The 26,700-nt window shown below is 45.1% G+C and overlaps 1 protein-coding gene across 1 annotated transcript in view; it reads right to left on the bottom strand.

Moving 5' to 3' along the window:
* Positions 1 to 17,463: 17,463 nt before the first annotated feature.
* VTCN1 (V-set domain containing T cell activation inhibitor 1) overlaps positions 17,464 to 26,700 on the bottom strand; it is a 64,558-nt gene continuing 55,321 nt past the window's right edge. The window contains exons 5-6 of the mRNA XM_002715400.6: positions 21,610 to 21,779; positions 17,464 to 19,056 (exon numbers count right to left, since the gene is read on the bottom strand). Of these exons, the coding sequence (XP_002715446.3) occupies positions 21,655 to 21,779 (125 nt within the window). The 3' untranslated portion in view covers positions 17,464 to 19,056; positions 21,610 to 21,654. The remainder of the gene's footprint in view (positions 19,057 to 21,609; positions 21,780 to 26,700) is intronic.

Below are 26,700 nucleotides of genomic sequence, written 5' to 3'. Positions count from 1 at the left end.
TGTATGAAAAAACTGAGGCATGGTGAGGTAAAAGCATTGGCTTAAGGTCTCAGATGAAGCAATTAGGGCAAGAATTCATATCTTCTGACATCTTTTCCATTGAGTGGTTCAGTGTAGCACCTGTCTCCAATCAGCACAGCTTTTAGTTCCCTCCCCTGGGGCCCCTGGGGCCTTTGCTTCGAAAGGACCCATCCTGGCCCTTCTCCAGCCACACCCATTGTATGGGCCACGGAATTCCAAGAGCTCTTGGAATGTATTATGCAATTTAAATGTTATCTTTTCATAAGAAGGCTCAGAAGTAACTTATTCAGGAACACACAATCAGTATCCTCAGGAAGTAATAATTCTATACTTACCAAGTCACTAATGTGTGTATGTATATGTGTGTAGATGTGTATGTGTATGATACACAGGCTGGTCTGCTGTATATGTCAACTTGCATCTGTGGATTCAATCAAATGTTGATTTAAAATATATTTTTAAAATTTAGGCCTATATTGAACATGTACAGACTTATTTTATTTATCATTACTTTCTAATACATAACCACTATTTATATAGCATTTATATTGTATGAGTTTTGGGTATTATAAGTAATCTAAAGATGATTTAAAGTGTACAAGACAATGGTTATATGCAAACACTATGACATTTTATTTAAGGAACTTGATCATCCATAGATTGGGTGCCTGCTGGGATTCCTGGAACCAATTCCCCATTGATTCCCAAGGACCACTCTATATGTGTGAGTGGTGTGTATACTTGGACATATACACATACACATTTTTCATTGAAAACATGTGTTTGATTAAAAGCATGCAAACAATTTTTAAAAATATAAGTAAACAGTAAATTCCCCATGGTAGGCCCCACGTCAGAGACAGAATATTAACTTTTTTTTAACTTAAAAGAGCCCATACATTTAAAAAGTTGTATTGAAATTTAACTGAAAAGTGATCCCTGTTAAATATAAGAGTGGGAATAAGAGAGAGAGGAGATGTACAATTTGGGACATGCTCAATCGGACTTGCCCCAAATGGTGGAGTTAGAAATGTGCCAGGGGATTCCAATACAATCCCATCAAGGTTGCATGTACCAGTGCCATCTCACTAGTCCAAATGATCAATTTCAATTCACAATTGATCACACTGATGGGTCTGGGAGTCGAGGGGATCACACAAACAGGACTAGTGTCTGCTAATACTAACTGATAGAATCAAAAAGGGAGAGAACGATCCAACATGTGAAGTGGGATACACAGCAGACTCATAGAATGGCAGATGTCCTAAACAGCACTCTGGCTTCAGAATCAGCCCTTAAGGCACTCGGATCTGGCTGAAGAGCCCATGAGAGTATTTTAGGCATGGAAAGCCAAGACACTCTGGCAAAAAAAAAAAAAAAAAAAAAAAAAAAAAAAAAAAAAAAAAAGAAAGGTCTCTGTGAGTGAGATCCCAGTAGAAAGAACAGGCCATCAAAGAAGGAGGTACCTTTCTCTGAAGGGAGGAGAGAACTTCCACTTTGACTATGACCTTGTCTAAATAAGATCGAAGTCAGCGAACTCAAGAGGCTTCCATAGCCTTGGCAACTCATGACTAGAGCCTAGGGAGATTACTGACGCCATAAACAAGAGTGTCAAATTGTTAAGTCAACAACAGGAGTCACTGTGTACTTACTCCTTATGTGGGATCTCTGTCCTTAATCTGTTGTCCAATGTGAAGTAATGCTATAACTAGTACTCAAACAGTATTTTACACTTTATGTTCTATGTGGGTGCAAAGTGATGAAATCTTTACTTAATATATACTGAATCAATCTTCTGTATATAAAGATAATTGAAAATGAATCTTGATGTGAATGGAATGGGAGAGGGAGCGGGAGATGGGAGGGGTGTGGGTGGGAGGGAAGTTATGGGGGGCAAAAGCCATTGTAATCCATAAACTGTACCTTGGAAAATTATATTTACTAAATAAAAGTTTAAAAAATTTTTTTTAACTTTTTTATTTGGGACACTATACTTATTACATACACGATAGTGTGGAAAAGTGTAAGGTGCTCCCAAGTACCCTTTACTGAGCTCCACCACTACACAGAATTCTGTCCTTCTTGTCTAATTACTGCCCCAACTTTCACTTTGATTATTGTCTTTGCTGGAGCGTTCTAAAGCAAATCCCAGATATTAATGTGATGTAATTATATTGAGATTACCTTAAGATACTAATTTGTAAAGGTTTGGATATAAAATTGGAAAATATTTTGCATTTAATTTTTAAAATGTCCTTCATTTCAGAGAAGACTCACTGGAAGCTGGGCCTTTAACAATGGCCTTGTGACTATCAGTAAGACTTCATGTGTGCACACACGCGGGTGTACTTGTCATGTCCTGCTGCTTATGTCAAGCAGCTTCCTTTGCAGGATTCAGTGAGCCTCATCTCTTTTTATCTCACAGCCAGCCTACTATCTGTGATTTCCTTTCCCTTCTTTGGGAAGAGCTGTTGAAAATGGTAGGGAAATAAATGCCTTTTTTCCTCTCACTTTTTTGAGTGATGAAATCTGAAAATGATGACTGTAAAAGAGCAGACTATGATTTAATGTAGGACTTTTTTTCTAATTCCAGCACCAGCCCACTTTCGTGAGCTAAAGTGCACTCACGTCCTGGTAATAGCTCTAGAGCACGAGTAGGTTATAATATATCATGGCACATACAGAAGTCCATGCATTAGCTCCAGGAATGTTGCTAGGAAATAATGCCCCTGGCTGCAAAGAAATATAAATAACCTTCGCCTAAAGAGGCAAAACCTAGTTATTTACTTCTGTACTGACAGTAACTTTTTTTCTTAAGTACCTATTTTCTCGGTAGCATTTAAGTCTGCACTGCACTTTAATAAAACATTTTTCATTCTTTTTGCACAATGCACCAGACCTAAAAACCCTTTCCCCAGTTAGTAATGAGGGGAACATGGTATTTTCAGGAAATTATGGTGTGATAAAGCCCTCTTACTCTTCAGTGCCCCATGCTGCTCCCGTTGAGGAAATCCTTGAAGTGGTACCCTCTGGAGCTGGAGTGGGGGCAGCGTGCAGGGATGACGCGCCTGCGTATCTGTGGTCCAGGAGCCGAGAGGCAACAATCAGGGCGGGGTGAAAGTTCAGAGACTTATTTAGAAACTTCCTTTGCCATGCAAAAGCACATTTTCCTTATACTTGGATCCAGAGTGGCTTGGAGAAGTGCTGATAGAGATTGTGAAGTAGGAAGAATGGAGGGCAGGTCAAGTCTTTCCAAGCTGCCTTGGACACTGTCACATTTTTAGACTTGTGCTGTTCAACATGGGAGCCAGGAGGCATAGGTGGCTTTTTGGCCCTTAAAATGTGGTTAGTCCAAATTAAGATAATGCTTTTAGTCTAAGATATATGTTGGTCTTCAAAAATTTATTGTGCAAAAAAAAAATGAGTATTTCATTAATAATGTTGTATGTTGATTGCATGTTGAAGTGATAATATATATTACATTGTTTTTCAAAGATTTACTTATTTGGAAGACAGAGTGACAGAGGGAAAGAGAGACAGAGCGAGAACTCTTCCATCTGTTGGTTCACTGCCAAAATGGCCTAGAGATGGTTCAGACCAAAGCCAAAGGCCTAGAACTCCATCTAGTCTCCAAAATGGGTAGCAGAAGCCTAAGTACTTGAGCCAGTCTCCTCTGCTTTCCCATGTGCATTAGTAGGGAGCTAGATCAGAAGGCCATGACTTCACCAATGCCAGCTCTTATTTTTGTTTTTATAATTTTTAAATATAGACTTTATTTTTTAGAGAAGTCTCAGGCTCACAGCAAAATTGCGTGGTAGGTACAGAGCATTCTCACATCCCTCTCCTGCCTACACAGGCCCCAGCTGCCTCACCAAGAACACACTGCACCAAGATGGTACATGTGTTAGAATCAGCAAGCCCAGGTGCACATACTGTTATTACCCAAAGATCATAGTTTGCGTCAGAAATCACTCTTAATCACCTTTTATGAGCTTTGGCAACTGTATGATGCATATCAACCATCACAGATAGTTAAAAAAATTGTGGAAAATGGAATTAAAAGATAAATTTGTTCAGGAGCAAAAACATGTTGCAATCCATGCTTAGTATTTCTCATCATTGAAGACCCCAAATGGTATGTAGGGTGTTTCAATGCCTTAAAAAATCCGTTGGCGCCACCTACTCATTCCTCTCTCCCTCCCTCAAGCCTCTGGCAGCCACTGTCTCTCTTATTTCATCTTTTCCAGAGTGTTGTAGGCCAGAATCAGCCAGCACTGAGCCATCCGGATGACCTCTCTCACTTGGTGATATGCACTGACATTTCCTCCACATCACTTTGTGGCCCAATGGCTCATTTCTTTTTCAGCACTGAGTAATATTTCATTGTATGGGTATACTAGTTTTTCTAAAAATGATACTATTTTAATAAAAATATAGTAAATAAAACCTTTTAGTAAAATTAATTTCCACTTGTTTTTTTAAAGGTTTTTATTTTTATTTTTAGACAGGCAGAGTTAGACAGTGAGAGAGAGAGACAGAGAGAAAGGTCTTCCTTCTGTTTGTTTACCCCCCCAAATGGCTGCTACGGCCTATGCACTGCACAAATCCGAAGCCAGGAGCCAGGAGCCAGGTGCTTCCTCCTGGTCTCCCATGTGGGTGCAGGGCCCAAGGACCTGGGCCATCCTCCACTGCCTTTCCGGGCCATAGCAGAGAGCTGGCCTGGAAGAGGAGCAACCGGGACAGAATCCGGCACCCCAAATGGGACTAGAATCACGGGGAGCTGGCGCCACAGGCAGAGGATCAGCCTAGTGAGTCACGGCGCCAGCCAATTTCCACTTGTTAATTCCTACTTTTAAAATAAATGTCTATGGGGCCTGCGCTGTGGCATAGCGGGTAAAGCCCTCTGCCTACAGTGCTGGCATCCCATATGGGCACTGGTTCAAGACCCAGCTGTTCCACTTCCGATCCAGCTCCCTGCTATGGCCTGGAAAAGCAGTAGAAGATGGCCCAAGTCTCTGGGTCCCTGCACCTGTGTGGGAGACCCTGAAGAAGCTCCTGACTCCTGGCCTTGGATCAGCACAGCTCCAGCCACTGTGGCCATTTGAAGAGTGAACCAGCGAATGGAGGACCTCTCTCTCTCTCTCTCTCTCTCTCTGCCTCTCTTCTTCTCTCTCTGACTTTCAAATAAATAAATAAATAAATCTTTAAAAAAAATACATGGCTATTAGAATAAAATTGTATAAATTGCTCATAGCACAATTCTATTGGACAGCTCTGCTCTAGACCTTATGAAAACAGTGTTATCAGTAGAGTTCATCTTTAGTACACCTTCTCATTCCAACCCCTGCCTAGCTTTTGTTGCCTCCAACAATGGGCACTCTTCTCTAAAACTGCCTACCTTCCTTAGTTTCCTGTGCCATCCCTAAATGGCTTGGGGTCATCATGCTTCCTTGTACACCATTCCCACCACCATTGGAAGTCACTTCAGTGATTTTGCAGGACTGGATGAAAATTTACTAACTTGGTCTTTTTTTTTTTTTTTTTTTTGACAGGTAGAGTTATAGACAGTGAGAGAGAGACAGAGAGAAAGGTCTTCCTTCCATTGGTCCACTCCCCAAATGGTAGCTATGGCTGACACTGCGCTGATCTGAAGCCAGGAGCCAGGTGCTTCTCCCTGGTCTCCCATGCGGGTGCAGGGGCCCAAGCACTTGGGCCATCCTCCACTGCCTTCCCGGGCCACAGCAGAGATCTGGACTGGAAGAGGAGCAACCAGGACTAGAACCGGCGTCCATATGGGATGCTGGTGCCGCAGGCGGAGGATTAACCAAGTGAGCTATGGCACCAGCCCCTAACTTGGTCTTTATTTGAAAGGTAATTACAGAGATAGAGGGAGAGACACACAGAGAGATCTTCCACCTGTTGGTTCACTCTCCAAGTGGCTGCAATGGCCAGGGCTGGGCCAGGTTGAAGCCAGGAGCATGAACTTCCATCTGGGTCTCCCACATGGGTAGCAGGAGCTCAAGTACTTGGGCCATCTTCTGCTGCTTTCCCAGGAGCATTAGCAGAGAGCTGGATTGGAAGTGGAGCAGCCAGGACGTGAACTGGCCCTCATGTGGGATGCTGGCATTGCAGGCAATGGCCTAACCCACCGCAACATAGTGCTGGCAATAGCTTGGTCTCTCACCATTATTCTGGATTTCCTGGAGCATACGGAAATGTGCTCAGACGGCTTGCTTACAGCAAAAAGGTGTCACTTAGAAGAGATGAAACAGTGTAAGGGTTAAAAACATTATTTGATAGAAAACTTCCAAGTTATTTTATTATATAAGTGATTAACATTATTTCTAAAACTTAAATGGAATAGAAGCTCATTCTATCGTACTCTGATTTATTCCTCTTTTGTGTTGGGTCTGTTCACCTTATATTTTCTCAAGGGGAGCAATATTACACTTTAATAGGAAAATAATTGGTTATTGGGATATGAGAAAAATATCTTGCTCTTTCAATGTATAAAGCACAGATATGTATAGACAGTACAAAACCACATCTATAGCACATCTGTAGATTAAAATTTCTTGAGGGGAATGATTAAGAAAAAAGTGTCCAAAAATGTTCCTTAGGGCATTAGTCATGAAAAGTAGCATGCAGGATATTCCTAGAGTGTACCCATAGCCATGGGACTTTTTAAGGATCAGTTGATCTCTGCATTTCCCAAGGAGAGTGAGGAGTATTTAATAGAAGAAGAATATAGCAAGATTCACATGTACAATTGGGGGAGGGGAGCATCTTGGGGGTGTTGCAAATGTCTGCTACCATTTGATTACTCTTTGTTAACATTTTGCCAAATTCATTCTCTCTCTCTCTCTCTCTCTCTCTCTGTGTGTGTGTGTGTGTGTACAATGTAGGTGAAGAGGGCATAGAAGTTCATTGCATTGTCTTGTCAGTTTTTTCTTCTTCTTCTTTTTTAAAGATTTATTTATTTGTTTGAAAGTCAGAGCTACACAAAGATAAAAGGAGAGGCAGAGAGAGAGAGAGAGAGAGAGAGAGAGAGAGAGAGGTCTTCCATCTGCTGGTTCACTCCCCAATTGGCCGCAACCGCTGGAGCTGAGCTGAGCTGAAGCCAGGAGCCTTCTCCAGGTCTCCCACACGGGTGCAGGGACCCAAGGACTTGGGCCATCTTCCGGTGCTTTCCCAGGCCATAGCAGAGAGCTGCATCAGAAGTGGAGCAGCCAGGACTTGACTGGCACCCATATGGGATGCCAGCACCGCAGGCAGCAGCTCTACACGCAATGCCACAGCGTCAGCCCCTCAGCTGTTTTCTAGGTGTGAACATTTTCAAAATAAAAGTTGGGGTAAAAGGCCATCCTTCTCCAACCCTGTATCTAGCCACCCCTGCATTCCCTTTTTACTCTGGGGCCCTGTGGAGCTGCAATCTCTGGCCTTTTGCATAAGTTGCACCCTCTGCATAGAACACAGCTTGGGGTCTCCCTCCTCTTCCCTCATGCCCAGCCTCTGTATGGATAACTCCTAACAGACTTTGTTTCTCTTCCTCCAGGAAGCCTTCCATCACCACCCAACTCCACCCAGGTCTAGGTTCAGACTCCCACATATTTTCTCTTTATTGAAATTGTCCTTGTCATATAATACTATATCACACATTATATTTATCTGTCTTCACTGGACTATAAGTTCCTTAGAGGAGAGGAGAGGACAACAACTTGTTTTAGTCATTTCTTTGTCCTCTGTAACTTCACAGGGCTTCTCTCAATATTTATTAAATAAAGCAAAAATTAACTTTTCTATGAGATGCATAATTATTTTACATAATTCCATGCAAAATGTAAAAAAAAAAGACAAAAGTAAAATCGAAGCAAACTTGATGTTTTGTTTGACTTGTAAACTTTTACTCCTGATAACAGTATAATTTCAGGTTGAGCTTTTATCAAATATAAAAGCTCCCAGATGCCCATTGTTAAGAGCTCTTGGTGCAACATCCCTGACCATCCCAGGAACCATCGTCTGGCTGTTGCCCTCAGCTCCGACACGGTCCTGCTTCTGCCAGTGTGACACAGACTCTGCAGAAAAGGCCGGGGGTAAGAGGGACAGTGCGAATTTACAAAGATAGATGGAATATGCTTTCAGGATTTCAGAGTTTAATGAGAAATACAAACTCGTGAGTGATACTAGGAGTTTTTCCTTACAGCTGTATCCTCTTTTTGGTAGTTTAAAAAGCAATTTCACATATTTGTCCCTCAACAAAAGCCCTATGAAGTAGGCATTCTCACCCTATCTTATGGCTGTTCATATAAGCCAGAATGTACTGGGAAAGGAAGGGGTTCTTTTCTTTTTAAAGATTTTATCTATTTATTTGAGAGGCAGAGTTACAGATAGAGAGTGGGAGCACTGATTCACTTCCCAGATGGCTGCAACGGCTGCCACTGGGCTGGTCCAAAGCCAGGAGCCAGGAGCTTCACCCAGGTCTCCCATGTGAGTGCTGGGGCCTGAGTACTTGAGCAATCCTTTGCTGCTTTCCCAGGTGCATTAGCAGAGAGCTGGATTGGAAGTGGAGCAGCAGGGACTCGAACCAGCACCCATATGGGATGCTGGCACTGCAGGTGGTAGCTTTACCTGATATGCCACAGCACTGGCCCCCAGGAAGGGGTTCTTTGTTCTCTAGACTTTAGGTATTTTCATCATATCTAGGGTCTGCCAACTTTACATCCATAGCTCCTTACTAAACTGCACACTTTTCCTTCTGCATAAAATTCTGTAGATTCAACTCAGGTGCAACTTCACCCTTCACTGGCAGGAGGTACAATCTAGAGCATGATGCACTCCACATGGAAAATTCATCAGGAGAAATGCATAGGACTTGGATAAAGTCATCCCCCCACCATTTAGCTACTCGATGGCTCTATAATTCTATACATTTGCTGAAGACAAAGGTTATCATTGCAGCCACATAAAAATTGTGTGTAAATGAATAATGACTGTACAGGCATGGTAATCATTATTAGGGAGCTGGACTTAGGAGCAATTTTTTTTTCTATAAGAAAATCAGAACTTGAAGTGGGCATTTGGCCCCATGGTTAAGATGCTGGTTGGGTTGCCACCATCCCATATCAGAGTGCTTGGCTTTGAGTCCTGGCTCTGCTTCTGAATCCAGCTTCCTGCTAATATGCACCCTGCACGGCAGCAGGTGATAACCCAAACACTGGGTTCCCGCCAAGGACCTGAGCCGAGGTCTATGCTCCTGGATTCCACCTGGCCCAGCCCTGACTTGAGGAGGGAATCAGCAGATGGAAGATTTTCGTGTTTCTTTGTTTTTGTCTCTCTTCCTTTCAAATAATATAAATAATAAAATTAAAATTGGGGGCAGATGTTTAGCCTTGTGGTTAAGATGCTTCAGTACCCCATAAGAGTACCTGGGTTCAATCCCTGGCTCTGGTTTCTGATTCTGCCAACACCTAATGCAGACTCAGGGAGGCAGCTGTGATGGCTTAAGTAGTTACGCTTTTTCCACCCATGTAGGAGACCTGGATTGATTTCTTGGCTGCTGTCTGAGGTTTGTTCTGGCTGCAAACATTGTGGGCATTTGAGGAGTGAGTTAGCAGTGAATCTATCTTCTCTCTTCCTCTCAAATAATAAATAAATAAATAAAATTTTGAAAGAAGTTAAAAATTGTTAACTTTTAAAAAATTTATTTGAGAGGCAGAGTTAGAGAGAGAGAGAGAGAGAGAACCATTCACTGGCTCTCTTCTCAAATGGCTGCAATGGTCAGGGCTGGGCCAGGCTGAAGCCAGGAGCCTGGAACTCATTCTGGGTCTACCATGTGGGTGGTAGTGACCCAGGTACTTGGACTATCTTCTGCTGCTTTCGCAGGCACATTAGCAAGGAGCTGGATTTGAAGTGGAGCAGGTGGAACTCAAACATGTCCTCATATAGGATGCCAGTGTTGTAAGCAGTGGCTTAATCTGCTGTGCCATAATGCCAGTCCCCATCAACAATTTTTAGTGTATATCCAAGTTCTTTTGTACACTCATTAAGCTGAGAGTAACCTATCTTGAATACTAATAGATTCGTGGCTTTCTTTTTTTAAAAGATTTATTTTATTTATTTGAAAGGCAGAGTTACAGAGAGGCAGCGGCAGAGGCAGAAAGAGAGAGAGAGGTTTTCCATCTGCTGGTTCACTCCCCAAATTGCCACAATGGCCAGAGCTGGGCCAATCTGAAGCCAGCAGCCAGGAGCTTCTTCTGGATGGCCTACGTAGGTATAGGGGCCCAAGGACTTGGGCCATCAACTGCTTTCCCAGGCCATAGCAGAGAGCTGGATTGGAAGTGGAGCATCTAGGACTTGAACCAGCACCCCTATGGGATGCCGGCAGTGTAGGTGGTGGCTTTACCTGCTCTGCCACTGTGCTGGCCCTGATTCTTGGCTTTTCAAACCCATGTGTTGAGTAGCCAATTTTCCTATGTTTTCTCAGCTCTGTTCAAGGACATACACAGGATTTGTCAGAATTATTGGATCAGACCACAGTGATCTAGGAAGGACTGTTCTTCTCTTTCTTTCTTGCTTTCTTTCTTTCTTTCTAAGATTTATTTATTTATTTGATAGGCAGAGTTACAGAGAGGCAGAAGCAGAGATAGAAAGAAAGAGAGGTTTTCCATCCACTGGTTCACTCCCTAAATGGCCGCAATGGCCAGAACTGCACCAATCCGAAACCAGGAGCCATGAGCTTCTTCCCAGTCTCCAATATGGATTCAGGGACCCAAACACTTGGGCCATCTTCTACTGCTTTCCCAGGTCATAGCAGAGAGCTGGATCAGAAGTGGAGCAGCCAGGACTCAAACCGGCACCCATATGGGATGCTGGCACTGCAGGTGGAGTTTTTACCCTGTATGCCACAGTGCCAGCCCCTCTTCTTCTACTTCTAAGCATATTCACTCTTCTGTTTCTAACAAGGCCTACTGAATGCTTGCTTTTCCCTTCCTAAGTCACAATGAAGCCGCAGGCAGGAGGATTAGTTGAGGGACCGAGGCAATTGTCCACCTAGTTGCTACTGTACATCTGAGAAGAGGTCTGCAGGTCTCTTCTCCCTGCCCCTGACAGGGAGCTTGTTCACTCTGCAGGTGCGGCCACCCCCACGTGAGAGCTCTTACAGAAAAGTGGTCACCCTGTGTGTTGTCATTCTAACCGACCAACGTCCAGTGACATTGATGGATAGTGAGGAGAGCCTGACCCTCCCTGTGATGTCTGCTAGGCAGGTCTGACTATTCCTTTTTTTTTTCTTTTTTTTTTTTTAAGAAAGCTTTTATTTAATAAATATGAATTTCATAGGTGTAGCTTTTGGAATATAGCAGTTCTTCTCCCCCATACCTGCCCTCCCACCTCCACTCCTGTCCCACCTCCCACTCCCTCTTTCATCCCATTCTTCATTAAGATTCATTTTTAATTATCTTTTTTTTTTTTTTTTTTAACAGGCAGAGTGGACAGTGAGAGAGAGAGACAGAGAGAAAGGTCTTCCTTTGTCGTTGGTTCACCCTCCAATGGCCGCCACGGCCGGCGCGCTGTGGCCGGCGCACCACGCTGATCCGATGGCAGAAGCCAGGTACTTATCCTGGTCTCCCATGGGGTGCAGGGCCCAAGCACTTGGGCCATCCTCCACTGCACTCCCTGGCCACAGCAGAGAGCTGGCCTGGAAGAGGGGCAACCGGGACAGAATCCGGTGCCCTGACTGGGACTAGAACCCAGTGTGCTGGGCCGCAAGGTGGAGGATTAGCCTAGTGAGCCGCGGCGCTGGCCTCATTTTTAATTATCTTTATATAAAAAGATCAACTGTATACTAAATAAAGATTTCAACAGTTTGCACCCACACAGACACACAAAGTATAAAGTACTGTTTAAAGACAAGTTTTACAGTTAATTCTCATAGTACAACACATTAAGGACAGAGGTCAGCTATTCCGTTTCCTTGACTGAGCAGGTACTCACCTGAAGGACCCTGGAAGCCTTTGGCAGAACAACCTAATCTCAGCTCTGAGCTTTGTGGGCTTCCCTTTCTAATAAGACCTTCCCTCAACTGGGGGCTTCCACGAGGTCATACTCATCTGCCCTTCTTTCCCTACAGTTATAATACAGATTTTTACTGTTGGGGAGGGTCACTCTTTACTGTAATGGGACTGGGGAGGCCTCTCTATACCAGAAAACTGAGAGGCAATGGGGAGACCTGTCTATTGGAAAACCTGGCCCTGATGAGTCCAGTTGTGTCTGACCCAAGCACAAAAACAAGAACCCAGAGGGTTGTCCTGCTCCTTTAAACTGATTGTAAGTCTTCCCCGAAATAAGCCGTCTTCTATGTTTGCATTACATGGCACCAGAGGACAGTGTGCCTGTGTCCCTTAAGCGCTCTGACCAGCACAACAGATGTTTTCAGTCAGGAAGGGCTGCAGAAAGTTAAGGGTTTTAGAAAAAGAAAAAAAGAAAAACTAATTCTGTCCTGAGAGCCCCAGGATAGAAAAGATTGTAACCTGTCTAGCCCCGAGGCAGTCCTAGTACTCAGCAATTTCATTTAGTCCCACTGTGATTCAATTCTCCTTCTTTGAAGATTGGACCCACACTGGTTTTATTTTTCGTCTTTTCATGCTCTGTGGTCCTTTGTAGCATTTAAAATAGTAACCTGTGGTTTGGGGAGGCCATTAGGCAATTCAGCCCCCTTAGCAGCATGCACCTGCTGAGTCATTGTGCCCTAGGTTGCAAGTATCCTCTGACACCATTCGAATCAGTGAGCTATTTGGACAGGGTTTTCCATTGTGTCCCAACTGTTCAAACGTTAAGCGTCTGTTCTTGGTCAAACAGAGGAAAAGGCAAAATTGTTCGCATCTTTCCTGTTGTGATTCCTTGATATTCATTTGCCCTGTCTGCCCTGTCCATGTACTTAAGAATAGCTCATTTTTGTCAATTCCTTCACACATGCTAGTGTTAGGGACTGAATTGTATCTCCCCAGATTTGCAGGTTGAATTCCTAATCCCCAGAACAACTCAGAATGTGACTATGGAGATACAGCCTCTCCAGAGGTCACTGGGCTTAAATGAAGTCATATTTGTGGACCCCAATCCAGTGTCTTTGTAAGAAGGGGGAGAGATCCCAGACACACACAGGTGCAGAAGAAAGACCTCGTGAGTACGCAGCAGACACACAACTGTCTGCAAAACACAGAGGACTCTGTTGACTCCTTGATCTTGTACTCCCAGCCTCCAGAACTCAGAAAATAAATTTCTATCATTTAAGCTGCCTGATCTGTGGCATTTGATGATGGCAGTCTTGCCACACTAATATAACCAGGCAGTGTCATAACTGCTTTTTATGATTTATTTGTTGTTCCTTTATTTGAAAGGCAGAAAGACAGATAAAGTCTTCCACCTGCTGGTTCACTCCACAAATGCCTGCCATCAGCCAAGACTGGGCCAGGCCCAAGCCAGGAGCCCAAAACTCCATCCAGGTCTCCCCTGTGAGTGTCAGGGACCCAGGTACTTGAACTATCACTTGCTGCCTCCCACAGTGTACAACAGCAAGAAGATGGGTCAGAAGTGGAGGAGCCAGGACTCTAACCAGACACTCCAACACAGGGCATGTGTGCCCCAAGAGGCATTTTAACGGCTGTGCCAAACGCCCACCCCCATGAAGTATTTAATCGTCATGGTTACCAGATGAAGCAGGTACGATTTAGACAGGGCTTCCCAATATAGACTTTGCCCACAGTAGGGGCTCAGGCCTGACTTTGAAAGTAGGTAAGTGGAGTGCTCGGGCTCATAAATGGGTGAGGTGGGGAGAGGGATTGGATGGAGCCGAGTGTTTTCCTGACACATGCATATCTTGATCCGGACTGTGTGTGTTCCTTGCTCATCACACGTAAGGAACACAAGGTGGTGTCCTAGGAGTGCGTTAGGAGGAGCTCACAATTTTGCTCTTAGTCTGGTTTCTGTTGCTGCAACAGAATGAATACTCGAGGCTAGGCAAATTACAAAAACTGAGAGGTTTATTTGATTTACGATTCTGGCAGCTGGAGGGTCCATAGAACTCAGTGCCGGCATCTTCGAGAGGGCCCCCTGCTGTATCACAACATGGCAGAGAATGGAAAGGGAATAGACCCCGCTTTATAACAACACACTCTCGGGCCAGCGCTGTGGCTCACTTGGTTAATCCTCCGCCTGTGGCACCAGCATCCCATATGGGCGCCGGTTTTAGTCCCGGTTGCTCCTCTTCCAGTCCAGCTCTCTGCTGCGGCCCAGGAGGGCAGTGGAGGATGGCCCAAGTCCTTGGGCCCTTGCACCTGCATGGGAGACCAGGAGGAGGCGCCTGGCTCCTGGCTTCAGATCAGCGCAGCGTGCTGGCCGTGGCGGCCATTTGGGGGGTGAACCAGCGGAGGGAAGACCTTTCTCTCTGTCTCTCTCTCTCACTGTCTATAACTCTACCTGTCAAATAAATGAAAATATAAAAAACACACACACACACACATTCTCATGGGAACAGACTCACCCAAGACCAACCAGCACTGCTCTCTAATTGTCTTCCACCAGGTGCCACCTCTTTAAGCTTCCACCTGCCCCCCGCCCCTGCCACAGTGGGGCCCAGACCTGCAGCACGTGCACCTGTGAGGAATGCACTCAAACCATCTCCAAACCACAGCAGCCGGGAAAGGCCCGAGCATAGGAAGGGGTCATTGCAGTCTCCTCCAGGGAGAGGAGCTGTCCTCCATGCAGGAGCTGACGGTCTTCATCAGCAACCAGCTGAAAGCTCCCAGTGACTCCCCCTATGCCAATACAAATAGAACCACAGCCAATACGCATGTAATGTGTTAGCCCCCAGATAGCACTCGTGTATGTGTTTGTACTCTTCCAGAAATGGTGTGGCTTGTGAAGACAGGTGTGGGTTTGAGTTTGGTTAATCGATTGGCTACAGGATCCTGGGTGAGTTATGGAACCTCTCAGAACCTGTTTTGCCTTCTGTCAAATGGTGATGGTGATGGTACAAGAGCCAAAATGATACCCCTGTGGTAGGATAAGGATGGAGCGGGAGAGGTAGCCAGCAGGACATTTTGCACGCAGGGGACACTCAGTCTCTTCCCTCAAAGAGGCTGTCTTTGCACCAGTGGACTTCCACAGTAGTTCCATTCCCTTCAAACAGCTCGCGTTACTGTCCACAGCTCTCGTTACTGACGACAGTGATGCTTAACTCCAGCAGGGGCCTGGAGCTAGGGACGCCTGCATTATCAGGAAGCACCCCCACCTTCCTGCTGAGAACTGCTGTCTACACTGTGGGACCCCAAGTCTCCCTGACCAGGTTGATATGTTTGAGATACTTTCTCCTTCACTCTTACTGCTTTCTCTCAGTGGAGTAGGCGTTAGCTCCACAGGAGGGCAATGCAGTAAGCTAATGAAAAAGGTACTTGATACACTGCCTTCTCACATGCAGCTAGACGCCAGGAAGCATCTGGGAGAGTTGTGGGAAAACAAGATAAAGAACGCACAGGCCTAGAGGAGTGTTGACTGGGCCATTTGGGGAAAATGGATAAAAGGGAAGGTGAGAGGAATGGAAGATTATCATCATTTTTCTCATGGAGCCTCATTTAGCTGTCTGTGATTTGGCTTCCTCCGGGGGCACCTGCCACCTCTCACTAGAAACAGCTATGTATGCTAGAACCCTGTCCCACATCCAGTCTCACCTGCCCCAGGTCTAAAACCTGGGCTACTGACTTGGGTCAGATGAGTATATAGTTACCTGAACCATCTCATCAAAATCATATTAAATACCAAAAGGCCCTAGAATTTTATCTCTCAGAACCTAAAAATGTTCTCCCTGTAATGATACATGAATGGTTGCACATAAAATTTCATAGCCCCAAATATGGAAGACTAGAAAGGGAGGAAATGGCCTGTGTCTCTCATGAACAGCTGGCACACAGGCTAGGTTAACTGAGCATCATTCTTTGGCTGTTCTAAGGGAAGGGTTATAGGACCAAAGTGTCCAGAAAGTTCTGAGTTGAAGTAATGTTTAGTGTTTTGGGTAAGGGACCTTATAACTGAAAATACTAAGGATACCTCTTAGGCCAGGCAATTACATCTGAACTGAGGAGTTCAGATCAAGCTCAAGGTCAAAGTTACGGCTTTGAGAAGAGTCAGGCGATGCCATCATCTGCAGCAGCCGTGCCTTCTAGCAGCCAGGGGCTCCTGCAGTGCTGCCAGCCGAGCCTCCTCTCCAGGCAATGACTTAGCTGCTATGGCCCAGGGCAAACCAACAGTAAACAAGTCCTCCTAGGGATCCCCTTGACTTCTTTCACAGACAAATCTCCAAGGACTGGTTGGGTTTCCATGCTTATGTTGTTATCATCTTCAAGGGAGTCAAAATGCACATCAATGAAAAAAATAACGGTGTGTGATTGTGTGGCAAATTGTGTGTGATTGACTTTGGATCACTCAGAGATAGCTTCACTGGGAAAGAAAACCTTTTGGACTTGGAGAGTGTGTAGAATGTAAAGAAAAATGAGAAGGAGAATGGTTGCACTTTTGTTTGTGGGTCTCTATTTTCACTGGTGATGCCCACATGGGAACTCGGGGGAATGATGCATGTGAAAGAGGAAGTTAGCCCAGCTTAGAAGGAGAAGGCAGTTCGGCAATGTAGAGAATCCAAGAGCAGTCAGGTGGATATTTGAAGACTTCATCAGCTTTAGGGGGATTGGGAATTACAGTTGTCATCAACAGAACCAAAGTCCACTACATATTCCTCGGGGCAGAGCCTTATTATGTAATAATGACGCCCTGCCTCCCCCCTTTTTCCTTAATCAGCAATGCGCAGATTGAGGTCACTGTGTACTTAAAAACCAAGTTCACATGAACCTAGGACAAGTGGTAGCCTGTACTTGACTTTGTCCCGTCGTTTGTTCCCTCAAATGTGTTGTTGGTTCTGAAATGCTTTGGCCTTTTTGGCATTGCTGGATGTCTGGCATATGTCACGTTCTGGTCACTTTACCCGGAGTCTCCGGGTCTTTTTTTTGACAACTGAAAGGACTAGAGAGGATGATTTTGAGGTTCTTCTAGCTCAAAGATTTGAGAATTTGGTAATTCCTCCCTATACACTGTAGAAATTCATCTCTCTATGTGGATTTTTCCATTTAACTGCCTCAAGTCCCCTGTGCCACTATTTCCTAACTAGAGATGTGCCAGGGGACATTAATCTGGTGGAGTTTCCTTGAGAAACTACTCAGCCACCTGGCTGTTCTCACAGTTCCCACCATTCCCTGCCGTTCGTTTATCCATTTGTGCAACACAAAGTGTACTGAAGACTTGTCCCATAATTATAAGCCCTAATCTTTCACAACTTCTCTGTGGTATATGTAACCCATTGTCCACATCACTCACTTTCTTTGACAAACCAGGCCGGCAGCAGTGTAGGAAATGTATATTTAATCATTCTCCTGAACGGTCAGAATGCTGAAATCAAGTTTTCGGTGACACAATGTAACACAGTTGTGGTGAGTCCAAGTGCCAGGCAGGCAGTGGTCAACACACGAAGAGTTTTGGGGGAGAAGGGCTGGAAACCAGCGTCCTTTTCCATCAAAGCTTTCTTCCACGAGGCCTTAGTTCATGCCCTGCTTTCAGAAGTCCCTGTGTGTTTCAAGGAGGATACCTGGATTGCCTTCATTTGAATTTTGGTGAGACTGGGTCCTGAGATCAAAATTCAGAGCAAGAGACCTTGAGCTGGAATTCCGGCATCTCTCTCTCTCACAGAACCCAGTTTGCAGGGAGACGGAAGGGAGAGGAACCTGAAGATAATCCCCTCTTGAATTTCCCAGGGCCCTGTGGGTTCAATTCCTTGGAAGACGCTGTCCAGGTTGCCTGACACAGACTTCCAGCTCTCTGTGCTGAGGCAGCAGCCAAAGAGACAGAAACCAGTGCCTAATCCTGGGAAGCAAACAGATGTATTTGCTCCCTCCTTTTTACTCTAAGTCAGGGTCTCTAACCTTGGCGTGACTGACGAGGGCTGGCTAATTCCCTCTGGTAGGGTGCCGTCCTGTACGTTGTAGGATGCTGAATAGCATCTATGGGCTACACTGGCCAGGTGCTAGTAGTACCGTGTCCTCACCTCCCAAGTTGTGATTCCCAAACTTCGTCTCCAGACATTGCCAAGTGTCTCCTGAGGAATAGGGGTGGAGGGGACGCAAAATTGGGCCTGGTGAGTCTCACTGTTCTAGGTGCTGTCAAGAATGGGAGCCATGAAGGACAGGGAGTCGAAGCCCCATACCTCGTGATGACGTAATGCCACGTAGGCAAGGTGAGAGGTCCTTCCCTGGACCACTAATAGATGAAAGTCCTCTGACAGATACACTGGCATTGGTTTGTTTTTAAAGAGATGCTCCCATGATTTAGAAAAGCACTGTCAGCCAACTCCTTTTCTTCCACTAAAATAATTTTTCATTCTTTGGCGTTTATAAGGTGGGAGGGGGAGCCAAGACACTTTTGAAGGCATCGGAATGAAGTGCAGATCTTTGGCCCCACCTCTGAGGGTGCGGTGGCAGCTGACCAGCAGCGTCTTCATGGCATACACAGCAGTTGAGTTTGTGGAATACAAGACGAGGTTGTATCGTGAGCGAAACTTGCCAGAGCTTCCTCGGAGCAGCACCACAGCACGAGAGACTAAGATTCAGAGCCAAGGCAGGTGCACTTTCCCATCTCTCACTCCCCGGAAGTCAATGGAAGGTCCCTGAGATACGGGAGCACCTGTGTCCACGTGTGCGCCACTCAGCAGTCTGCACACTCCTCCAGATCACATGAATTAGTTCCCCAATTTTTCATAGATGTCTTTGAAGACAGATTTATTTTGCTCTTACTGGTATCTTCTCTGGGTTGCTTTTGACATCTTTTTTTGTTTCCTGTTTTTGTTTGTGCACTCCAGACTCCTAGATATGAATTCATTTCCCCGCAGAAATATAAAACTAGGTCATATCATCTGGTAAAATTGTTCTGTAGATTCCTGGGATTCTGAAAATAACAGCAATAAGACACCATTACAGCCAGTCAGCAAACTTCTGTTTGAGAACCAAGCCCCTCCCTGACGCTGTGCCTGTGGGTATCTTGTTTAGAAATGGGCTTAATTTTCTGTATTTTGATGTTGTCCTATTGAGGCCACGCAGTCCCATGGGTTGCTGGGGCAAGGGGCATGTCTTGAATCCATCCTTAAGGGAGGTCATTCCAGGGACTTCTCAGGAAGAGACAGGTCCTCAGATGAGGAATGGGCAGGCTCCCTGGTAGGGGTGGAAGAGTGCCTCCTGCTTCAGTCCCCAACAAGAGGGTATGTGTGACCTAAACTGTCATGGTCGGTCATAATATGTGTATCTAATAATGACCAAGTCTTTAGTTTAAAAATATCTGAGGGGCCGGTGTTGTGGCATAATGGGGTAAGCCACCACCTGTGATGCTGGCATCCCATATAGGTACCGGTTTGAGTCCCGGATGCTCCATTTCCTGTTCAGCTCCCTGCTAATGCGCTTGGGAAAGCAGCAGAAGATGGCCCAAGTACTTGGGCCCCTGCACCCACATGGGAGGCCCAGAAGAGGCTCCTGGCTCCTGGCTTCTGCCTGGCCCAGCCCTGGCTGTTGTGGCCATTTGGGGAGTGAATCAGTAAATGGAAGAGCTCCCCTCCTCCCACCCCACAAATCTGCCTTTCAAATAAATACAAATAAATCTTTAAAAAATATCTGTTTGGGCCGGCGCCGCGGCTCACTAGGCTAATCCTCCGCCTTGAGGCGCCGGCACACCAGGTTCTAGTCCCGGTCAGGGCGCCAGATTCTGTCCCAGTTGCCCCTCTTGCAGGCCAGCTCTCTGTTGTGGCCAGGGAGTGCAGTGGAGGATGGCCCAAGTCCTTGGCCCTGCACCCCATGGGAGACCAGGATAAGTACCTGGCTCCTGCCATCGGATCAGCGTGGTGCGCTGGCCACAGCGCCCTGGCCGTGGCAGCCATTGGAGGGTGAACCAACTGCAAAGGAAGACCTTTCTCTCTGTCTCTCTCTCTCACTATCCACTCTGCCTGTCCAAAAAAAAAAAAAAAAAAAAAAATCTGATTGAAGGCTGTTCCTCTGGTTCTAGAGAGAAGGAGGTGGGGCTGCAGCTGACTGGCTCGCAGTACATCTCCCAGTGTATCTATGTCATGGCTTTTTTTTTTTTTATATAAAAAGGCTGCAAATGATTGCTTTTAGGGGAAAAATGTAGACAATAAGCTGTACTTTGTAGGTCCTGTTGTCAAGTTGTAGGTTATTAAAAACTCTTTTGCAGTGCTATGAGAAATCAAGGGGGAAAAAAAGTTCCTTCTAATGGTAAGATCGCCAAAGGACACGGTCCTCAGGAAACCTCCCTGCACTGGCGGTGGTGGAGGGTGGGAAATGAGGGCAGCTGGTGAGTTTCCTTCTGAAGAACTGACTCCGGTCCCTGCATTGTGATAAGCGCATGGAGAACAAGAGGAAGAATGAAAAGAAGCCGGTCAGATCTTTGCCTGCCCCGGGGACTGAACACTCTAGATAAAGAATGGAGAATGACTCAGCGAGCATAAGCTCAATGATACATGCATGGCACAGGGATGGCAAATCCAAGGACCCCAGCAAAGGGGCACAGGCGCTGGGGCGTGCTTTCCTGCAGTGGACAGAGGAAGTAGTACGTGTGGGTTGCTCTAGAGGTAGAGATTTCCGGGGAGGGGCAGGGGCAGAGGGAGGAAGGCTGGGAGCACTAGCAGGTGTTTGCGGGGAGGAGGATGCTCATCAAGCACAGTGGTTGGAGGGCTGTGACCGCAGAGCTGAGGACGGTAGCTGCCATCTAGCGGTGCCCCAGAGTCAGGGTACGTTCCACAGCCAAGGGTTCCTGTGATGAAAACAGTGGGGGAAGACTTTCCTCCCAACACCTTGCTTCGCATCTCCTGCAACAGGAAGGGGGAGCAGCGAGTACAAGGTTTGAGAACTAGTTTGGGTGTGAGATAATGGAGACAGGATTAGGATCAGTGTGAGAGATGACAGGGGGAAATGCGCTAGGGGCTGGTAATAAATGACAGGGAGGACAGAGGAGGCACACAATTAGCTCTAGAGCCGTGAGCCTCGGGGCTGGTGGGTAACCAGTGAGTCATGTGGCAGTGCTGGCTCATACACAAATTCCACATGCTGGGGAATATTCCGAAGGAAATGTCCTAGCAGTAATTGGAACCCAAGGACTGCAGTGAGAAGGAGAAATCTCCGTAGGAGGCCTCGTTGGCGACTCATCTGCCCACTCTCCCGTCCCCGGGGCCCTGCTGGAGCGGTGGGGGTGAGGTCACTTGTGTGAGTAATTATGTCATTATGCTTTGTAGGTAATAGTGGCATTCGGGGTAATTAGGGATCAACTCCTCTTTCTCTTCAATAAGATATTTTTGCCTTCACTGATGACTCCGTCAACGAAGAGGTGTTTCAGTGGACACAAGCATTGCATTGTGCGGCGCTGTTTTCTCTCTGACTCTTGTTAGGAACACAAGCGCAGCCAGGCCCAGTCTCCCCTGCCGTTCGTGATTCATCTCACCTGTGGTCCCAGAGGCTTTGCATGCCTTTGTACGGCCAGGGCACATTATTTCAGCATCACGTAAGAGGAGAGGGGCAGGAGCAGCCAGCCGACGGCAGAGCGAGGGGAGACACTCGGGGCAGCCCTGGAGTTGAGCAGCTGCAGGCTACTTCGCCTTTTGATCTCGGAGTCTGTAAAGGGAGGGAAGAACATTGAAGGTCCCGTAAGAGAAGCTGGATGTCGTCTTCACGTGCCTGCCTAGCAAAGAACAGGCCAGAGCGAGGGTTCCCCACACAGGCACTGTTGTACCCCTCGCTGCATGTTCCTCTGACTGGCTTCCTTTCTTCAAAGGAGTTCCATGCCATGGTCCCCTTCGGTAAGCACTCAGCCAAATGCAAACCTACACCAGCAACGAGGCTGTTAGAGGTTAGCCAAGGAAGAATGAGCCAGACACGCAGCCATGGCCAGGTCTTAGTTTCAGGCACATCTTTCCTCCAGGCTGTGACCTTTACCGGTTCTTTGTCACTGGCTTTCATTGCACCACTATACCGTAATGAAGAAGAATGGTGTTCATTTTGAAGTAGAGGAAGGTAGAAGTGAAGTCATAAAATTACTCTTCTTTTACTCTGTTTTCTCCTTACACAATCTGATCTCATTTAGTTCATTTTGGTTCTGTCACTGACTAGTTATGTAACTCTAGGCAAGTTAATATGTGATTGACTCCAGTTTCTTAATCTATAAAATAGGGCTAAAATAATAATAATCTACATCATAGGATGTTTAAAATAAGGCTTAATAAGTGCATGAAAAGCACTTAGTTTAGTGGCTGGCACATAGTGAGCACTGATTATTAGCTATAAAAACAATAGTAATCTCAGTTCAGCCTAATGATTATCACTTCCATCCTGATCATTTCCAAATCTACTTCCCTGGTTTGAACTCCATCTTGAGTCGCACTTCTGGATTTACAGTTGCCCCTAAATATGTTGGTTAAAAACATAACGATTCACCAACTGTTTTGAGTGTCTACTGTTGAGATTCAAAGATGTCCAATAAATAGCACTCTCTTTTCCCAGCTTAGCGCCAAACCAATTAAAGACAAGGACAGAAAAAGTAAGGCAGCGGAGACCAAAATATAACTTTGCTGAAAAAAATCTGATAACAAAAGATGAAACTTTATAAGTGGGCTGCAGCCCAGACTTCCCCAGTGGGAGCCGAAAAGGAAGTAGGGAAGCTTTCCTCCTGGCAGATTCTACCCCTGAAAAACTGACAACTTGGAGGAGCAGAGAAAAATGCGTACTTCCTTCCTGGTAGCATTTCCAACCTCCTAAATATCCTGGGTAGAAACATCACAGTCATTTTGACTTATTTCTATTGACCTTCACACATATTTATATATAAACACATCATCAATACTTACACAGTTTTTTTGCTCAAGTAATCTGTTTTCCCACTGCTGCTGCCCCAATTAATACACTCATAATTTCTTCCCTGAACATTGCCATAGGCTCTTGACTTCTTGGCTTCCTAGTCTATCAAAATAGTTTTTCTTCTCCTTTATCACCCAACTTGATCTCTGTCTTACCTACACAACCCACTGATCCTCTACAATCATGATTATGAGCTTTTTCCAGTGGGTACCATGTCTACACTGTGACAAACTTTTCTTAGGATATTTGTGCGATTCTTATCAGTCTCTCCTGGGGGATAATTGTGAACATACCTGGCATGCAGTAGAAACTTTAAAAAAAATGACCTGAATTAGTAGTATACTCAGAGAACGTAGGAGGTGATTCCCATGGTCCTATTCAACTTTTTAAAAATATGTGCAGAGGTGTTGACATTGTGGCATAGTGGGTAAAGCTACCACCTGCAACACTGTTATACCATATAGGTGCCAGTTTGTGTCCTGGTTGCTCCACTTCCGATTCAGTTCCCTGCTGATGGCCTGGGAAAAGCAGTGGATGGCCCAAGTGCTTGGGTCCCTGCACCCGTGTGGGAGATCCGGAAGAAGCTCCTGGCTCCTGGCTTCAGCCTGGCCCAGCCCCGTCATGGCCATCTCAGGAGTGAATCAGTAGATGGAAGACCTCTGTCTTTCTCTGTGTATGTGTCTCCATCTCTTTCTCTCTGTAACTCTGCCTTACAAATAAATAAATCTTCAAAAAAGAAGAAAAAAAAAAAAAAAAAAGAAGGGGCCACACTGCAGTGCTGTAGGGTAAGCGCCTTTGCTTGTGGCACTGGGATCCCATGTGGGCACCAGTTCCTGTCCCAGCTGCTCCTATTCCAATCCAGCTCTCTGCTATGGCCTGGGAAAGCAGTAGAAGGTGGCCCAAGCATGTGCAAGACCCAGAAGAAGCTCCTGGCTCTTGGCTCCTGGCTTCAGATTGGCTTAGCACTGGCCATTGTGGCCATTTGGGGAGTGAACCAGTGGATGGAAGACCTTTCTATCTGTACCTCTCTGTAACTCAGTCTCTCAAATAAATTAAAAAAAAAACTTCACAAATAAATAAATAAATAAAAAAGAAACCACATATGGAGCACCTACTTTTTACATGGCAAGAAGGAATTTTAAGGCCAGCGCCGTGGTTCACTAGGCTAATCCTCTGCCTACGGCATTGGCACCCTGGTTCTAGTCCTGGTTGGGGTGCCGGATTCTGTCCCAGTTGCCCCTCTTCCAGTCCAGCTCTCTGCTGTGGCCCAGGAAGGCAGTGGAGGATGGCCCAAGTGCTTGGGCCCTGCATCTGCATGGGAGACCAGGAGGAAGCACCTGGCTCCTGGCTTCGGATCAGCGCAGCGCACTGGCCGTAGCAGCCATTTGGGGGGTGAACCAATGGAAGGAAGACCTTTCTCTCTGTCTCTCTCTCTCTCACTGTCTAACTCTGCCTGTAAAAAAAAAAAAGAAGAAGAAGAAGAAGAAATTTTATTGTTTTCTTAATTTTGAGCTTCCAAAAGTTGTATTTAATCCTAATATAGACACTTGGAATTAGAATGTAAGGGGAAAATCTATTTACTGAATAAAAGGTGTTCTCAATTTCTGTGTGTGTGTGTGTGTATGTAAAAGTATATATACATATATAATATTTCATTAATCATTGCCTTTCTCCTAGGCATTAGATATACAGTTTGGAGCTTTTCAACAATATCTGGACTGAGATACTGTTGCCAGCAATCATTGTTATAAAGATCAATGGTTCACTCCCCCACCCCGCTTTTCTACTAAGCAGGACCGCCACCAAACACTGCCTCATTGGTCTAGGTACGGTCATATGACCCACACTGAGCCAATCAAAGTCCTTCTTGGGAGTGCAGACTGGGGCTGATGGATTGAGGTCAGTCTGGTGAATCTCCAGAGAGAAAGACATTTTTTTAAATTTAGGAGCTTTGGCATCCGCATCTTGCCATATACACTAGAGTAAGCAAGTACAGAGAGTGTGGTGTAGAAATTAGAGACAAACTCATAGGAATTGAAATTCCTGATTCCACCTGTTTCTGAAGTCAGTATTTTTGATTTCATGAAATATAGTATCTTTTCCATAAATACCCCTTTCAGTTTACTTGAATTGATTTTCTGTTATAGGCAACTAAGAGCTCCCTAACCAAGATAGTCACCAATTTGTCCCTCAATAGATTATCTCTTGTGTGTGTGCTTTAAACCATATATAATGGTTTAAAAATTGTAGTAAAAACACATAACATTAAATTTATAACTTAAGCCATTTTAAGTATACAGTTCAGTAGTGTTAAGTATATTCACATTGTTGCATAACCAATATCCAGAATGTTTTCATCTTGCAAATTAAACAGCCATTCTGTCCGCCTCCATCCTCATCATCCCACCTGGTATCCACCATTCTATTTTCTATTTCTGTGGCTCTGACTACTTTGGATGCCTCATTTTCATAGACTTATACAGAGTCTGGCTTTTTGTGATTGGCTTATGTCACTTAGCATAATGTCCTAAATGTTCACCCATGTTGTAGCATGTGACAGGATTTCCTTCCTTTTTAAAGCCTGAATAATTTTGCATATACTATGCATATGTATTTATGTATATATCACATTTTGTTTATTCAGTAACCTGTCAGTGTACATTTTGGGGTTGCTTCTAGCTCTTGACTATTGTGAACAGTGCTGTTACCAACATGGATGTGAAAATATCTGTGAGACTCTCCTTTTAATTCTTTTGGATATGTATGTAGAAGTAGGATTGCTAGATTATAGAGTAGTTCTATTTTTAATTTTTGAGAACCTCCGATTCTATTTTGATAACAGTTGCCCTGCTTTAGAATCCCATCAACAGTGCATGTGGGTCCCACTTTCTCTATATTTTCGCAAACACTTGTTATTTTCTTGGTTTTGTTTGGCTTTGTTTTTGATAGTAACTATCCTAATGAATGTGAAATGATATCCCATTGTGGTGGTCTTGATTTGCATTTTTCTGATGATTAGTGATGTTGAGCATGTTTTCGTGTGCTTTTTACATTACCTTTGGATAATGCTGGTGCATTATCTTCAGGAAAATGTCTATTCAAGTCCCTTGCTCATTTTAAAATTGGACTGTTTTGCTGAGTGTAGGAGCTCATTATATATTCTGGATATTGAACCTTTATTAGGTATATTGTTTATAAATACATTCTCTCATTCTATAAGTTTTCACATAATTTTAAATTACAAATATAAGCTGGTAAGGATATGATATATTCAGTCAAATTCAGCAAACATGTATGGGGCACTTAGAATGTGCAGGATAATTTCTGCCTAGCTCTGACCTTGATATAGAAAGCAGCTCTTCTTGTATATTCCTTCCTCTATAATTTGAATCCAGTTTTGCCCCAAGAGAGATGATCTTAAACGTCACAATTCAGGGGCTCGCACTGTGGCACAGTGGGTTAAAACCCTGGCCTGAAGCGCCGGCATCCCCTATGGGCACCGGTTTGAGTCCTGGCTGCTCCACTTCTGATCCAGCTCTCTGATATGGCCTGGGAAAGCAATAGAAGATGGCCCAAGTCCTTGGGCCCTGCACCTGCATGGGAGAGCTGAAGGAAGCTCCTGGCTCCTGGCTTCGGATCGGCACAGCTCCGGCCATTGCTGCCATCTGGGGAGTGAACCAGG

This window comes from Oryctolagus cuniculus, chromosome 7, assembly GCF_051225735.1.
Source record: "Oryctolagus cuniculus isolate XC-2025 breed Fujian yellow rabbit chromosome 7, ASM5122573v1, whole genome shotgun sequence".
Classification (NCBI taxonomy): domain Eukaryota; kingdom Metazoa; phylum Chordata; class Mammalia; order Lagomorpha; family Leporidae; genus Oryctolagus; species Oryctolagus cuniculus.
Note: the sequence above shows the minus strand (reverse complement) of the source record. Positions and strands in the feature narration are given on the sequence as shown.